Consider the following 17,840-nt stretch of genomic DNA (forward strand, 5'->3'; position numbering starts at 1 on the left):
TAGTTTACTCAATGGATGAAATACAAAATCGTAATACTGTTCTCTGTGGTTATTGGTGTTTATATTATCTTTTTGAAAGACAGATGGGTAATAGTATTCTAGATGTAATACATAACCCTCATTTTGATGATGACAATAGTGATTTTATAAAAGCATACTTTGGAGGATAATTGTAGTTTAAACACATAAATATAAAATAAAATGTATGAAGAATTTGAACCAATTAAACCTTTAATCACAGAAGTACAAATTTATACTTATAAATTTCCTGATGGTAAAATATATATTGGTTATACAACTGAAGGTTTAAAATTTAGACATAATCAACACAAAAGAATAAGATCTGTAAGTCCAATAACTAAGTTTTTAAACAATAATGAACCATATGAAGGACCAAAACATGAAAAAACTGTTAAAGTAAATCTATATGGTAATGAAATATATAAAATACAAAGAAAAATACTTGATAAATATACTACTGATACTAAACAGATACTTAATAGAAATTTGAAACTTTTTGGTTATTAATATCAAACATTTTATATTATTAAAATATAAAATGAATCAAGGTAAAAGATTTAATCACTATCCACTGGTGTATTCTTTAGTAGTTTAACCTTCTCAACTTTTGTGTTTAAATCTCTAACACTATCAACTATGTCAACAAAATTTGAGTAAATGTCAATAAGTCTATAAAGTTTCTTCTTTTTATCACTATTTAAACTCAGCCATGAATATTCCTCATTTCTAATTTTTTTCCACATCTCACATTCACTAACCATTAGCACTCTTGAAAGATTATCATTTTTCTTTCTAAGAGACTCCATCTCATTATATATTTTTGTTCTCACTTCTTTTTCAAAATCCTTGATTGTTTTAACATCAATATTTTTCTCAATCTCAGAAAAGAATTTAGCCTCCATTTATTATATAAACAGATAATTACCTTTTACAACTTTGTTGAGAGTATTTGCTTTCTCACTTATTTCCATAAGCAACTCAAATATCTTTATAAATCTAGTGTCATATTCCAATCTAGAATGATCAGCATATTCATAACTCATATTAAGGTTATTAAATATATTTTGTAGTTCATTTTTAAGAAAATTAGATCTAGTAGACATATTTTATCTAAGCATATATTAAATGAAAGAAACATATTGTATTAAAGATAAAATGGTAACTCCTTGCACAGAACCAAGTGGTTACCAAAAAGATAAAAGAGGAAGAACTCAATTCTTTTGTCATTGTGCAGTTTGTGGAATTAAAAAAGTTAGATACGTAAAAACTGGAACAGCTACTCAAACTGGAAGTGGAAAAAGGAAAACTAAAAAAAAGTCAAAAAACTAGTAAGCCCGTCTGAAGGGGCGGGCGTATTTGATACTGTAGTTGGTACAGCAGTTGATGGATTTGTTCATTACGGTTTACCTTGGATGGGTAAAAAAGCAGTTGAAATGGGTAAATATGGAGCAAGTGAGTTAATGAGAAATAAAAACGTTCAAAAAAAAGCTGTAAACTATGGAATAAATAAACTTACCCCATTTATTCAAAATTCTGTTGGATCAGCAATGGATCAACTGTCAACAAAAGTTAGACCAAATAAAAAGTATAAAACTAATAGACCAGAATTAGACGGAAAAGGAATAGATATTCACAATGCTATTCTCAAAGTGGCACCAAAAAAAGGTTTCGTTTTACCAGGTCATAATTATACTGGCCCTGGTAATAAACTTGAGGACCAACTTCGTTATGACTCTGAGGGAAATATACTAGAAATATATCAACAACCAACAGGACCAACTGATGCGGTTAGTATGCAACATGATGTTGACTATAGTGTCTGTGGAAATAAACCAAAAAGTGAACAAGTAAAATGTAAAAATGAAGCTGATAAAAAAATGATAAAATCACTAGATTCCATTCCTTGGAAAAAAAGACAATGGGGGCATGCTATGGCTAGAACTATGATTAATACAAAACAAAAACTTGGAATGGGTTTAAACGCCAGTCGGTGTTGAGTAATGATTGGTCTCAACAATTAGCCGACGAACTTCACAAACCAATCACAAGAAACTTTCAAAAAAGATTAGTAATATCAAACGGAATTGATGAAATATGGGCTGCTGATTTGGTTGAAATGCAAAAGTTTAGTAAGTGGAACAAAGGGATTAAATATCTTCTGATGGTTATTGATGTGTTTAGCAAGTATGGATGGATAAGAGGATTGAAAGATAAGAAAACTGAAACTGTCAGTAAAGCATTCGATGACATATTCAAAAGTAAACGTAAACCTCAAATGTTATGGACAGATAAAGGTTCTGAGTTTATAAGTAAGACGTTTAAAAATTTTTTAAAAAGTAAAGGAATTAAACTATATCACACTGAAAATGAAGAGAAATCAAGTGTTGTTGAAAGATGGAATAAAACAATGAAAAACAGAATGTGGAAGATGTTTACTGTAAATAACAATAATGTTTACTGGCATAATTTACATAAACTAGTTAATGATTACAATAATTCGAGACACTCTAGCATTAAAATGACTCCTGTTGAAGCAAGTAAAAAGAAAAATGAAAATAAAGTTTGGTCTAATTTGTATGGCGATTTGATTTACTTGAAAACTCGTAAGCCAAAATTTGTGGTTGGTGATCGTGTTAGAATTTCAAAATATAAGAGAAAGGTATTTGATAAAGGTTACACACCAAACTGGACAGAGGAGATATTCGTTATTGATAAAGTTTTACCTACAAAACCTGTTACGTATAAAATTGTTGATTTGATGGGAGAAGAGATTAAAGGTTCTTTTTACGAGCAAGAATTACAAAAAGCAAAACAACAGACGTATAGAATAGAAAAGATTATCAGACGAGATAATAAGAAAAAAATGGCATTAGTAAAATGGAGTGGTTATCCTGATAAATTTAACTCATGGATTAGTTTGAAGGATTTGGTTGATTTTTAATACAAAATAATGTTGTATTAAAAATAAATACTATTATTACTCTTCATCACTAACTTTTTCAAGTAATGCTTCAAGACCATCTTTTGTATAATCACCATCACTCTCTTCCTCTTCCTCTTCCTCTTCAAATGCTAGTAAAGACTCTCTAGGTTTGAGTGGTTTAACATAGCACTCATGTACTTTTATTTGTAAAGATGTTACAGTTTTACTTATGAATATTCCTTCAATTATAAGAGCCAATTTAACATTACAGTATTGATTAAGATATTTAAAAGGATTTAGATCTTTACCTCCCTTTCCCTTAAACAAAGATAAAATTTTCTTTGTTTTTTCTGAGTAAATAAGTTTTGCATAAAGAACTGGAGCTGATGATTCATCAACTTTTGTTTTCTTTTTTCCTTTATTGTCTGTGTATTCTATTTGTTTATGGTAAAGTGGTGAAGATAAACTTGATGCCATATCAGGACCATATTCATTTTCTAAATATTGTTGTGATGCAGTTGTTATATTATTAATAACATCAAAAAATTCTTTTTCTTTAGTACTCGGTTCACTATCTCGAGACCAAAGACATACTGGTATTGAGTAACCTACTAACTTTTTGGTATCTTGGTTTTTCTTTTCATTTACTCCAAAAGAGAAAAGAACTGGAGTTTCTATTACAAGTGGACCTTTTTTCTTATTTGGATACTTAATCTCAATTGGAATACGTTTATATTTGATTTTACTATCTTTTACTTTGTACTCTTTGCTATCATTAAAAACGATATTGTCTTGGGTAATATTTTCGTAACTTGTCAACTGCATTTTATTAATATTTATTTAATCCTTAAGCCTCATTTAAATATTCAAACGTGTATTTTTGACCGTCTTTTTTTGAAGTGGCTGATTTACAGTATATATACTTCTCCTCACAAATCATTTTAACATGACCTGCATTAATACCTAATAACTTGTTAACTGAGTATAAACTATTGTAAATAACTTCTTCATTTGTTAACAGTTTAATTGCCTTAACTTTTTTTCTATTTTTATGATTATCCTTTACAAAACTATAATCTCTATTAATTGCTGATTTTTTATTATTTTCACTTCTTGTTACTACTTCCAAATTTTCTAACCTATTATCTTTTCTATTAAAATTAATATGATTAATGTATTTATCACTTTCTATCACCCCATAAAAACACTCATAAATAAAACGATGAATAAGATAATTTTTTACTTTATTTTTTGATACAGATATACAAAATCTCAAATAACCATTATTATTAATATTTCCTATCATAGGTTTTCTTAATCTAACATTCATAATTTCACCATATTTATTTGCTGCATATTTTTTATAAATGGGATGAGTATAAAACTTTTTATCATTTTGTAATATGAGAACCATTTTATATTTATTTTTATTTCTTTAAGCATAATAATTCAAATTTATTTTTTAGGCCAAAGTAAATTAACAGACCAGAAGTTACTCGATTCTGGATTAGTATAAGTTAATTCTCCCTTTTTATTTTTAATCTTCATAGCACGAGACAAATATTTATCTCTTCTCTCTTTATCCTTGTGAATAGTAAAGTCTGGATATTTAGGTGACCCAAAGTGAACTTTCTTTCCACCTGGAAGTGTAGCCATATATTTGTTATTTTTACGAGTTGAATAATCAAGTGATTCAGCACCGAGTTTTTTAGCATTTTTGGTTAATCTCTTAAAATCTTCTCCTTCAAGAATGTATCTTTGTGGTGGAATGTAATCTGGATCCTTATCAACTATAAAATCCAAATCTTCTTTAGTAGTAGTATCTATAGATATTGGTTCCATTTTTTTATTATTTGATTATATAAAAAAGTGTTTGAATTTGAGATAAATATTAAATTTTTCCTTATTTTCATCTAATTTTTCTAGTAATAATTCATCATTATTAAAATCATTATCTTGTATCATATCAATAAATTTAATAATATCACCTCTTATACAATCAATAACATATGTCAAAAAAATATAAAAATCATCTATAGATAAAAATTTATTAGTATATTCAAAAGTATCTTTACTATATATTAAACTTTTTATTTGATAAAAAATATTATAAATTCTATACATTTTTTTTATATGTTTAATTTTATAATCATCCCCATTTTTTTCTAATTTTTTAAGATAACCACAAATTTTTTTTCTATATATATTTCTTTTATTTCCTTCTTCAAGATAAAGTTGATTTCTACAATTTTCCTCCATCTTATTATATATGTATAAAAACTTGTAACATAAAATGTTATAAGTTTAGAAATCATCATCACTATCACAATAATTTATTATATTAATCTTATCAAAAAAACAACAACCAACTTTGTAATTAGTAACAAATCTTGTGCCTTCATAACATAATAAACCTGTTGCATTTTTAAACAAACCATCCATTTCTTCTCTTGCACCATAATACATTTCTTCTACATTTATTTTCTTAATATTATTAAAAACGTCTTTTAAATCAATACTACCATCTTCCACTGATTTAACTGTTTCTCTAATATTTTTATCAATATTTTTAAACAACAGATAATCTTCTTTATTATCAAATAATAATCCTTCAATTTTAAAAGGAAGACTTTTAATTATTTTTGTTGTTAGATTGTTAAATGAATTAAAACCCATTATGTATAATTATTTTTTTTATCTTTAAACCATAAATTAAATCAAATTTATTTTTTCTGATTCACTTTAACCTTCACTACTTTATTATACAGTAGTTATAAAATGATGACAACCCACTCACTCACTTTTATTTCTAACTCATCTATCAAAGAGCGACTACTTGTGAATCGAATGGAACAAAACGAATGAGTTAAACGAACTGAATGAACTGAATGAACTGAATGAAATGAGTGAGCGAAAGCGAACGAATTGAATGAAGTGAATGAAGTGAATGAAGTGAGTTTACGAATGAGTTTTGTGAAATGAGTGAACAAGAGAGCGATTTTGATAGATGAGTTAGAAATAAAAGTGAGTGAGTGGGATGGCATCATTTTATAACTACTCAATTCTTCGTTTCCTTATTTTTACTGTAAACTATGATATGCAAATTCATGTACATGTAATATTCATCTTTTTAGTTCATATATTTTTTATATACTCTAATAAACACTACTAAGTTTTATTGTGATCATTCTAGTGTAATGCGCGAGTGAGCATATCTCCATGTAACACACGCGCTATAAGTCATTGAATTAATATTATTATTATTATTATTATTACTGTTACTATTATTATTTTGTGTTCTCCTTTTACAATAAAGTTTTCTTTTGTTTCACACAGTACCAAGAAAGAACTAGAAGAGGTGATTAATCGCCTTGAGGATATGTAGGAAAACATGATGATCGAATGAAAAGTATCGTTTCCCATGCAATTTATCAATTTGCTTTGGATGCAAATTATGTCGGAAAATTATCATTCTAGTGTGGAGTGGTCCTCGACAGCTAACCAGTACTTGAGAAACATGTCATCTCAGCAGCCATTTCAAAGCCTTGAGGCATTCGCCACTTTAAAATATTTTAAAATATGAATGGTATTTAACCGTTTTGATGGTTATTTTGTACAAAATTTTAGTTATTAACAATAACAATTATTTGTAATGTAAGAACCTTTCTGGAATACCTTTGTGCATGTTTAGAACATCCGTTGCCAGTAGTTACGGTCAGTGCGCGCGTTTCTATAAATTTGTAGAGAAATGGTACACTTTGTTCATAAGCGGATCACCTTCAAAGAACCCTTGAAAATAGACCGTGATGGTAACTTTGTAAGAATAAACCTGGAACCTGTCCTAGTTGTTCAGAACTGAGGTGAAAAGCCCCAAAAAGGGCATTAAATAAATCACTTTCCGGTGGTTAGCAAAAGCAATTTCCCTCATAGTAACCATCTGCATAATATTAGGCGTATTAAAATATTTCTTAGCTTTGAAGATAGAACTAAAGTCGATAGTTCAGAATAGACTATTACAATAGCCTATCATGGTGTTGCCGCTACGGACCTTAGCAAGCTCCAACGGATGCAAAACACGGCAGGCCGATTGATGTGCTCATTGCCAAGACATGAACACGTCACATCGTCATTTATACGCCTTCACTGGCTGCCGATTAAGTTTACAATCAATTTCAAGATTGCTATGCTCTGTTTTAAGTGCATTCATGACACGCCCCCAATTATCTAAAAAGCATGGTTGCCATCAAGAAGACTTGGGCATACAACCTCCACTCGAACACCAGTATCCAGTTGTAAGACCATTCACGACGTCGACGAACGAAAAAACGCTTGGCGATCGAGCCTTTTCCAGTGCATCCGCCAAGATTTAGAACAGTCTCCCACAATCATTACAGTCACAGCAAAATTTTAACACATTTAAGTCATTGCTTAAAACTCACTATTTTAGAGAAGAGTTTAATTTATAGTTTCTTTTTAGTGTTTCCTATAGTATATACTTTCGCATTTTATTGTAAGTTCAAAATTGTAAATAGGTAACATAGTAATTTTGGATTCAATTTTAATATGTAAAGCGCATTTGATCATATCCTTCTGTAGGTTAATTTGCGCTATATAACTGTTAAATATTATTATTATTATTATTATTATTATTATTATTATTATTATTGTGTTTACATTGTAACGATTTAGTGCATGGAAGCGTTGTCCAGTTTTTTTAACAACTGGGCCTCGTGGTCTTTTTACGCCACAATTTACACAATCTCAATAAGAACTTAAGTACAGTTTAAAAACGACTGAATTAGCACATTTTCCGTCTTAGACTTGATCTGTGATTTTACGAGATTTTTCGCTTCACGTGTTAAGGGGAACATTTAAGGTATTAATTAAAATTCAAGAAGTTAAAAATGTTGAGTTCGCTTAGGTAATAACACTGTCGAAAACAAGAGAAGACCGAGTTTCAAAATGAATTTTAAGTAGCTACCACTTTCAGATGCTTGCAGTTGGTATCATTCTCTTAAGTATAAGTATAGGTAATAGAATGATTTGTAGTGATATCTGGCATGAATACCACGATTGATATTTCAAAATTGTTATACGTAATTTCACGACCCGTTAGGCGAGTGAAATTTGAGACAATTTGAAATATCACGAGTGGTATTTATGCTAAATATTACGTACAAATCATGCTTTTATTTGTTTATACTACTACCCGCAAAGGTTTTGTAATTTTCACATGTAGGTATTTCAAATTAAGCTGAAATACCACTGCTCTGAGCCAATCAAATTGCAGAAATTTCTCATGTAGTATTATAAAACCAAAAACCATCAAAAACAAATCTGAAACCGCCAGACAACAAGACAAAGCGTACAGTCGGTGGTACAAATGATATATAACCATTCAGACATTTTACGAGGTTATTTTCAAAGCCAATTTCCAAAAAGTTCTTGATAAATAGTGAATAACCCATTTTCGCAGATTACCTCTGAAAAAACACCACACATTTACTCAGAGTTGGTTGTAAAAGATTTAGAATTTGAAAATTTGAAATTCAGTGTCAGTAACTGATCGCCTTGCCAGATATTTGTGAATATATTCACTTCAGATTGACGCTAACCCTGTGAAATGAGTTCGGTACTTTTATTCAGCAGTCAAGAGGAACGCGAAACTGAAACTGGACAATTGGCTTAAAACCTACTTTTATCTTAATTTTTCAGTTATTTTGTACTTAGCTAGAGTATATGTAAGTTTCTCCAGTGTCGAAGAAACAATTATGAAGGTTCTTTTCTGTCGATAGAACCTCTATGGGGATCAAATCAATTCATAGCCTGTTTCGAATACACTGTCAGCCGTCTCTCCTGGACGCTAAGGACGTTTCGCCGGACAGAGGTTTGCGATTCGACCCCAAAAATTCCATACTGATAACGTACCTTCGTCAGGAATCTGGTCAACGAGCGCTGATTGGTCAAAGTAGTAAATTTATTCTTTTAGCGATTGTTTAAGTGATGGCATTCGAAAGACAAATGGTCAGAAATATGAGATGAAAGCGCCACGAATTTACTAAGGACAGTCATGATTCGTGGAATTTTTAAATCTTCTTCTTCTCCTAGATCATTCTCTCTTGACAAGAAGCATTTGAGTTTTGCTGCCGCGCAACAATTTTGCGACAAAAGACCAGGAGAAACATAAACTTAATGAAATTTACATAAATGACTACCAGATTATTTATGTAAACGTTGATTTACGACTCATCAGTATGGAGTTTTTGGAGTCGATTCGCAGAGGTTTGTTCCCGGTGAGGACGTCTCTACCACGAAACGTGTCTAGCGGGCAAAGCGGGCTAGCGGAGAGGAGTGAGGAAAGACGGCTGTATTAGCAGGTTAATCAATTCACAACGCTCAATAAAACTCAGTCTTCCATTTTCTACAATTGTGTTTATTCTACAGCTACTTCCACTATCAGATATAGAGCTAGACTACGAGCATGTTCTCGGTTTTCCCTTTTCTTGGCCACTCTCTTTTCGCGTGTTTCACCGCTTGCGTTTTTTTTGCACAATGCATATTTATTTTAAAAGAAAAGCGAGAGACTGGCCGCAGTGTAATTGCGGGCGACTAGAGGAGCCCGCATTCATAATCTTTAAATTGTTATTTCGCATTCTTGGCACGTATATAGCCAGCATTCGTTTTAGCATGAAAGAAATGTATGAACGCAATCTGATCACTTGCGTTTCTACCACACGCGCATTTAGCGATTAAAACACAAGGTTAGGTTTTATATAAGCAAACGTCCAAAAATAACGAAGCCTTCAGAAACATTCCGTATTATTAGATATAGTTTCTTAATCGTGGAAAATACAATAGACTAATGGCTCAAGAAGACTCTTTCGTTATCCATCTACGTAATAATCTTGCTTAGAAGTGGAACGACTCCAGGCAAAAAAGATAGAGGAAAGTCCGGTAATAAAAACAACTATAGATAACAACATTACAGCTGCAACTTGGCTGTCATTTTTCCTTTTCTCTGCTTCAACTTCGCTGCTATCCATTTTAATCTTCCACTCCCTTAGCTGTACTATAAGCCACTGCGAAGCAACTTGACTGAATAACAAACTTATGAACAGAATGTACCAGCACACTTCATGAAGCAGATTCTTCCAATCAGGAAATGGTGGAGCTTTCCCATGACCCATGGTAACACACTCCACTGTGTTTAGACTAGGATCAGGATTATTTGGCGATATAGCTATGTCCTGCAACTGCAAATAAAATCAAGAACAGCATTACTAAAACAAACACTCTCAAACACTTGCCTAAAATCTTTAAAAAAAAAATGACAAAACCAAAATAACGACAAAAACTACTACTGCTGCTGCTTCTGCTACTGTGGCTGTTCTTCCTCCTACTGTGCTGCTACTGCTGTTGCTATTGGGTATGTACTACTACTGCTGCTGCTGCTACTACTGTTGATACTGATACTAATGATGCTGCCCTAGCCTGCATATCAGGTGCTTTATGAGCCAAGCGAGGCGAACGTGGCATTTTGCATGAAGCGAGTGATGACGGGAAGAGAAAAATAAAGTACCTGTTACCAGTCCATTGTTCTGGCTCTTCTGGCCACCTACGCCCACAAGCAAGGGCATGAATCACCTTCAATAATGTAAGACTCATTGCGGCAAAAGTAAGATTAGCTCAGTCAAAATTGGTTTTTATGTTCAAAAAGAGCAGCGGGAAAGAAAAGAGGGAAAACCTGTCGTTCAAACAAATTCCAAGGTCATGTTTGACATCATCACAAGCTTATAAGTCGTGTTTGCCCTTAATGATATTTAGAGAAATTTGAGTGATGTTTACGGCAAATGGTAAATGTTGAGAATTCCACAAAACAGAAAATGACAAGCTGAAAATTGCTGAAAACAATTGCCATAAACAAAACTAATGTGAAGCTACTAATTTTGAGGTAGCAATAATGAACAGTAAAGCAGAGGTTAAGGGAAAACTTGGTCATGTGGTAAATGAACAAATTCATGTTTGCTGTTTGCCATAAATGTGACTTTAAATCTTTCTATTATCAGGACACCACCACTGGTTTCCTCATGAAATGACACCTGAGGAACAACCACAGCAATTTCATACTTATGATGTGTAACCACCCAGATCTGGGTAAACTGCTTCTGATTGGTCGTGCGATGAAAATGACTTCCATTGGTACCCACAGAGAGGCTCAATATTTTATGTTTCCATACAAAGGACACCAGTACCACTAATATTTTAAGGCATTTACAGAGACAGATTTATGATTTGAAAATGCATACTATTTTATATTATGAACTGAAAAATTTTGAAGTGTAAGCTATATCTGTATCAGCTATTTTTGAGAAGGCAAGTTAGACAGGGGTCAGGTGAGGGGGAAGACATCACCATCTCCAGGAGATCACTTCAGGGAAATGCAGAAGAAAATCAGTTATTAAAAACAAAAAGGGTAACCTCTGCTGCTTTGATTGCACCTCAGTATGTTCCTCCAGCTCTTAATGATGATGATGATGTTTGTGATGATGATGATGATGATGATGATGATGATGATGATGATGATGATCATGATGATGATAAGTTAACAATAATAATGAAATGGCTAAAAGTCCTACCGTGGAAAGGAAGTAGATCATGGTATCAGCATAAAATCCCCTGCAGAACTGTGGCAATGTTAAGTGTAGCTGTCTTTCTCGCCTGTTTGGATAAATAGCCCACAAAGAAAACACATTCATGGAAGTCAAGCTTATGTTTCCTCCACCGACATACAAACAGGATGCACTCCACGTGAACTTGTATGTCGTAATATTTTCGTGGACATTTTTCCCTGTCTGTGAGATGTTTGAAGTACTACCGTTGATCGGAGATCGGGACGATCCGGCTAAATGAGTGAGATTGCAGCTGCTGTTTAGGAACGTAACAGTGATCTTGATCAGCAAAGAAGGCAAATCCACAGACGGATAAACAGCCTTAGAAATATTGTAGTAGTTATCATATGGCGGCTGTGATGAAATTAAATAGCGAAGTATATGCTCTTCCCGTTCCATGCACGTTGCAGACATCCCCTGTGATCCGGTCAACAGTACCAGAAAAGCAACCTCCACCGACAACAGACACATTTTCGTTCTTTAATTTCAATTTGGTCTAGTCCAATCTATGTCACGCTGGGCTAGAATTTGTTCGTGAGGGTCAGTGTCTCATGTAAGACTTCATGATGGGTGCTTCACATTATACCGGACCGACAGGTCCGACACCACTCGGACTAACCAAGGTCACCAAGGGAAAATGGAAGCGTCCGAACCAAAAGTGCGACCGAATTAATGGTTGGGTTATGTTTGACTTCCCAAATTTGCCTTTGAACTTCATGTAGCTTGCTATAAGTAAACGGACGTGTTTGTCCTCCCGTCTTTCCAGGGCTTTGGTCGAACTAGTGGAAGTTGTTGGAATGTGCTGTGGATTTTTTTCGCACTGACTGTCGAAAGCGGTAAGGGCTAGGGTCACATACTGCTTAGAGAAAAACTCGGGAAAGCATAGTCAACATGCGGAGAAGCCAGTAATATATTTGTCTTTAGAAACTGACGAAAACCAGAAGAAAAAACAAATTAAGATGCGCTGCTGTACCTGAGCCTTGTGTACAACTTTGCATAAGGAGAAAGTTTACGTCTTGCATCTGAAGCATACACACACTCCACTCGTAAACACTTTCAGATCTGAACCATCCGCCATTTTCACTGTGGTGACGAGCTGGAGCGGGACTGGAAACAAAAACTTCTGAAAATGGAACGGTAATTCTCGGTCGGACCGACCGGAACGACCGGTCAAAGAGGACCACCTCCGGAGGTGGACCACTTTGACCGGAAAATTTCCACCTGGCCTGAACCGTTCTATTTACGTTTGGACCAAATTTCCGGAAATTTTAGCATAATGGAACGCGCCCAATATGTCCCAAATATGAAGAATGTTTAATAAAAATATTATTTGTTGTTTCACCTTGTTTTCCTATGTTTTCCTCTGTTTTCCTATGTTTTTTCCTGTGTTTTCACCTGTTTTCCTCTCTTTTCTCTTGTTTTCCTACGTTTTTCCCTCTTTTCCCCTGTTTTCCTACGTTTTTCCCTGTTTTTTTGTTGTATTTCTATGTTTTCCCCTGTTTTTCTATGTCTCCCCTCTGTTTTCCTATGTTTTTCCCTGTTTCCCCTTTGTTTCACCATGTTTTCCCCTGTTTTCCGCTATTTTCCCCTGTTTTTCTGTATGTTTCCCTCCTATTTTCCTCTATGTTTCCTAGTTTTCTCCTGTTTCCCAAGTTTTCCTATGTTTTCCTACGAGGTTTCCCTGTTTTCCTATGTTTTCCCCTGTTTTCTTTGTTTTCCTATGTTTTCCCATGTTTACCTATGTTTTTCCCTGTTTTCCTATGTTTCCCCCTGTTTTCCTATGTTCTTCCCTGTTTTCTAATGTTTCCCCCTGTTTTCCTATGTTTTCCCCTGTTTTCTTTGTTTTCCTATGTTTCCCCCTGTTTTCCTATGTTTTTCCCTGTTTTCCTATGTTTCCCCCTGTTTTCCTATGTTCTTCCCTGTTTTCTAATGTTTCCCCCTGTTTTCCCCTGTTTTCCTATGTTTTTTTCCCTGTCTTCCCTTGTTTTCGTATGTTTTCCCCTGTTTTCCTCTGTTTTCAACAGGTTTCCTATGCTTCCCTCTGTTTTCCACTGTTTTCTTCTGGTTTTCCCTGTTTTCTCTTGTTTTAACTTGTTTTCCTATGCTTTTCCCGTTTTCCTATGTTTTTCCCTGTATTTCTATGTTTTCCCCTGTTTTCCTATGTTTCCTTCTGTTTTCCCTTGATTTCCATTGTTTTCCCCTGTTTTCTCTTGTTTTTTTAAGCTCTTCCAGTTTTCCTATGTTTTCCCTGTATTCCTGTTGTCCCCTGTTTTTCTAGGTTTTCCCTGTTTTTCTGTGTTTTTCCCTGTTTTCCCTTATTTCCCGTTTGTTTTTCCCTGTTTTCCTATGTTTTTCCTGTAATCCTTTGTTTTCCCCTGTTTTTCAGAGGAAAGATTCAAATGTTAATGCTCTCACCGAGAAATGCCATACTTGCTGTCGTTTTGATCAAGTTGGCTTTCAATGGCAGAGAAAGAATGTAGACATCAAGCAAGGTGAGAAAGCAGGCTATTTCTGACGTGTAATTTCGTATGAAAGCAGGTATTTGCGAAGATTGCGACCATGGAAATATCGACCGAAGTCATCTTAAGGTCTTTCGATACAGTTTTTTTGCAGACCATACCGATGTTTTTCAATCACCTTAAAAGTGATTTTATCCTTGTCCGATCGCCACAAAATTTTCACTACTGATTAACTACGAATTGAAGTTTGTCAAAATGCAGTTTTTAGTAAAATTGATATCACTATGACGACAAAAAACAGAAAACTTTAAAATCGATTGAATCCGAATTTCGCGAGATCTAGACCTGCTACTGAAAATTCGACACTAGGAACTTAAAGTGTGGTGTCCAGCAAATAAGCTCAGTGAGAAGTAAAAAATTCTGTATGTTTAAATTCAGGTAAAACGTAAATATATTTCAAACCTTATATTTTCAATAGCCGTGATGAATTGTTTAATGAAAAAGTTCTAAATAATTCAAATTTTAAAATCTTAAGAAGTGTCAAAAGGCTGCTTAATATCAGATTTCCACGCATGAAAATTTTGGTGTATTTCCTTGTTGAGGCCAATCCTCATCAAGAGAACAATTTTGTTTTCCTAAGTCCTTTCCGTTCCCTTCCATTTTTGTAATTTATACTCCCAGCATGATTAGTGAGCGCGTCTTCAGTGTCGTCTTGTAGCGAGAAAGAAACCATGTGCTTTGTAACGCGCTAGTCGCCGGGAGTTTCTCATCGTATGGTGTTTGCGATTCAACCTGGACAACCTTAGGGTGGATAAAACAAACATTAATGCGCTTGTACAATCAATTGCATTTAATATACAAATTACATTTAATATACAAAAATCGATTTTCAATTAAACAATAGAAATTCAAACAAATTCAAACAAGTTTGGCCTGAAGTTCAGTCCGTTAAATGTATATCCCTCAAAAACCTCTCTATTTAAACATTTTGGGAGGTAGGTTTGCATGAAATGGTACCCTTAGCACATTTAGCTGCGATCACAATGTCATGTTTCTGCGCAGAGCTTCAAGCACTGCAGTTGTTGTTTCGGAGCTCCGCCAGTGGGATTGCTAGGGCTTTGCCCTCATTCCTGTTATACATCTTTAAATTTCCGGACTCGAGATGTCGGCCTTAGGTGTCACTTTCAGACAACTTAAATCGTTTTAAACGATGTCGAGGGGGGAAGCATACGCTGTGTACGTATGGGGCGGGAATGGCCAAATCTAGGTGGGCTGGCACCCCGTCATACGCAAAGACCACCGACTTATCGGGATCCATTTTTTCCTCGCTCGTGCCAGAAAGTCGCCGAAAAACCGACACAGTATTCATTACTCCAGCAGCTGCCGAGGAAAACAATTGATAGGTGATATTACCATTGTCATGCAGGGTTTTCCATCAATATTTTCCTTTCGGAGCCCCTAAGGCTCCTTTAACCAAAGGTTGAGGGTCCCAGAGGGAACAGTGGGAGTTCTAAGGTTAGCACTGTTTCAAATTCCAGGAAATCTCTGAAACATTTTCGGGTTTCTTCTAAAAAACAGAAGCATCACTACAACCGTTCGCAGCCTGAAGTTCCATTACTGGAATAAAGTTATCAGCGGCAATGTCGTTCTTATTCATAGGATACACTGTTTTAAACTGAACAATCTGCCTACTTGTAATTTCTAGGGTTTGATCAGTGTCGATGTTCTTCTTTGCATTTGAAACTGTCGCTTGAAAGCTTTTTCTAAGCTTGAGGTCACTGATACTCAAAATGTGATCTTTAGAATTTTGGTGCATTTCCAGGGTCGACTTATGAAGATTGTTACAGCCTGTAGTTGTGAAAGCGTTTCTCTTACCTGTTGACTTACAGATATCGCAACCATGTATTAGAATTCTTTCTACCAAGCAGGCAGAAAATGCCTCTTTTACTTAACGGGCTCACCGGGCTGTGATTCCGAATCCGCCATGTTTTTTTTCCCACCTACTTTCTGTCCCAGAATGCCTCACAATGAGACATTAGTTCCCAAGCCTCTGCAAGGAATTTCAAAGTGGTTCTCCGATCGGAACATCAGAAAAGCAAGCTTGAGAACCATTCAAAGTGAGTATGGCTCTTTTTAGTTTAAAAAAGGAGTCAGAAAAAAAAAAAAGAAGAAGAAGATTTTTTGAAGATCTACGCAGTTCTAAACTACATGTAATTTCACTCTAGAACATGTATGTCCGAGAGGATCGATTCTCTTGCGTCCTTTTTTTCTTTTTCGGCGAAACAACGCGTCTCTGACGCGCGTATTTGCGCGTAAGGGAAAACCCTGGTCATGGTCAAGTCTCGTCCTCGTTGGCCGCACACTTGGCGGTACTTGCCTTCACTCCCTCCTCCCTCTCGCGCCCCATCATGACTTCTGGCCGTCTAGGGTAAATCATTAGTAGCCGCAACCGTCGACGAACACACAGTGGCGAGGTACGGAGTGATTCTTTTAACAAATTCAGGCCAATTTTGGGGGGAATTGGTATTGTTTAATTGAAAATAGATTTTCGTATATTAAATGCAAAGAACGCTCAATTGATTGTACAAGCGCATTAGTGTTTGTCTTATCCATTCTTAAGCCGTCCAGGAATGCTATTGAACTGCAAGCAGTGTCATAAAAATGTTAATGAATAGCGTTTGCACTTAAATGTTTGTCTATTGTCCCTAATGATTTTCAAGGTAATGTGAATGACTCGAATGTTGGCGTTAATGAAAGTATATCACGAAAACAGTTTGCTTTTGAAAAAGTTTGAAAATTTTAAAAATTCGGTCACGCTTAATGGTGTTCCAAACAAATCCTTGTAAATGTCGAAATTTTCAAACTGTCGTAAAACATTTCATTAAATAACATTACGGGGCTCAAATCTTCTTTTAATTCATGACAGACACTCTGAGCCCTTAAATGCGTATGGGAAAGATTTAACGACAATTTAAAAATTTCAGAATTTACAAGGAGTTGAATGGAAAAACCACTCGAGCGTGACTGGGCGACAAGAGTTGTTTTTCTCATACAAATCCTTCTAATTTTCTGCAGTCGCTGCAATTGCTACTTTTGAGGTATACGGCTGAAAATTTACCGGGTCACCTAATTTTAATCTGCTCTTTCAACTCGTACTAACAAATTTTTTCAAAAGCGAACTGTTTTCGTGCTCACCAAAAGTTGATCACGTGATCAGTATTGCGATTTATGCCAATTACTACAAATCATGCTCATTACCTTTACAAACTTTCATTGAGATTGATTCACTAAAACACCTTGAAATCTCAAGACGTATCTAGCCCATGAACCGCCCAAAAATCGGCGTTACAACATTCACTGTTTTGACGTTATGCTACTTTTTCCAAATTAATGCCCACCATACATACCTCCATGGCTAATACATTTCAATATGAACATTGTCAAAGATTTACCTTCAAAATATGCAATAAAAGTCAAGCTGAAATGTAATAGGCTTGGAGGTATGTACTAGTGGTGAGCATTAATTTGGAAAAATTAGCATAACGTTTAAACAATGAATGTTGTAACGCGGATTTTTGGTCGGTTCCTAGGCTAGATTCGTCTTGAAATTTCACGGTGTTGCAATGGATCGATCTCAATGAAAGTTTCAGACATTAATATTTATATCATGGAGATTGTGTGATGAGGTTTAAAAAGAATTCTATCGGCCGTTTTAAGTTGTACTCAGACAGGTGGTGAGAAATTAAAACAGGTTAGTTTTCAGGATCG

The 17,840-nt window shown here is 34.5% G+C and overlaps 1 protein-coding gene across 1 annotated transcript; it reads right to left on the reverse strand.

Moving 5' to 3' along the window:
* Window positions 1-9,828: 9,828 nt before the first annotated feature.
* LOC140937843 (uncharacterized) lies at window positions 9,829-12,141 on the reverse strand. The gene is made up of 2 exons (XM_073387417.1): window positions 11,581-12,141; window positions 9,829-10,197 (listed from the first exon to the last, which is right to left on the reverse strand). The coding sequence occupies exons 1-2, from the start codon at window positions 12,082-12,084 to the stop codon at window positions 9,829-9,831; spliced, it is 873 nt and encodes a 290-aa protein (XP_073243518.1). The 5' UTR covers window positions 12,085-12,141.
* Between the last annotated feature and the right edge of the window lie 5,699 nt (window positions 12,142-17,840).

The sequence above is a fragment of the Porites lutea genome, chromosome 5 (assembly GCF_958299795.1).
Source record: "Porites lutea chromosome 5, jaPorLute2.1, whole genome shotgun sequence".
Classification (NCBI taxonomy): domain Eukaryota; kingdom Metazoa; phylum Cnidaria; class Anthozoa; order Scleractinia; family Poritidae; genus Porites; species Porites lutea.

Bases quoted from the DNA above. Each gene is read 5' to 3' on its own strand.
- LOC140937843 (XM_073387417.1), bottom strand. From the start codon at position 12,084: ATGTGTCTGTTGTCGGTGGAGGTTGCTTTTCTGGTACTGTTGACCGGA. The intron at 10,198-11,580 runs GTAGGACTTTTA...TTTTATTTGCAG, and splicing joins TGATCTACTTCCTTTCCACG to TTGCAGGACATAGCTATATC.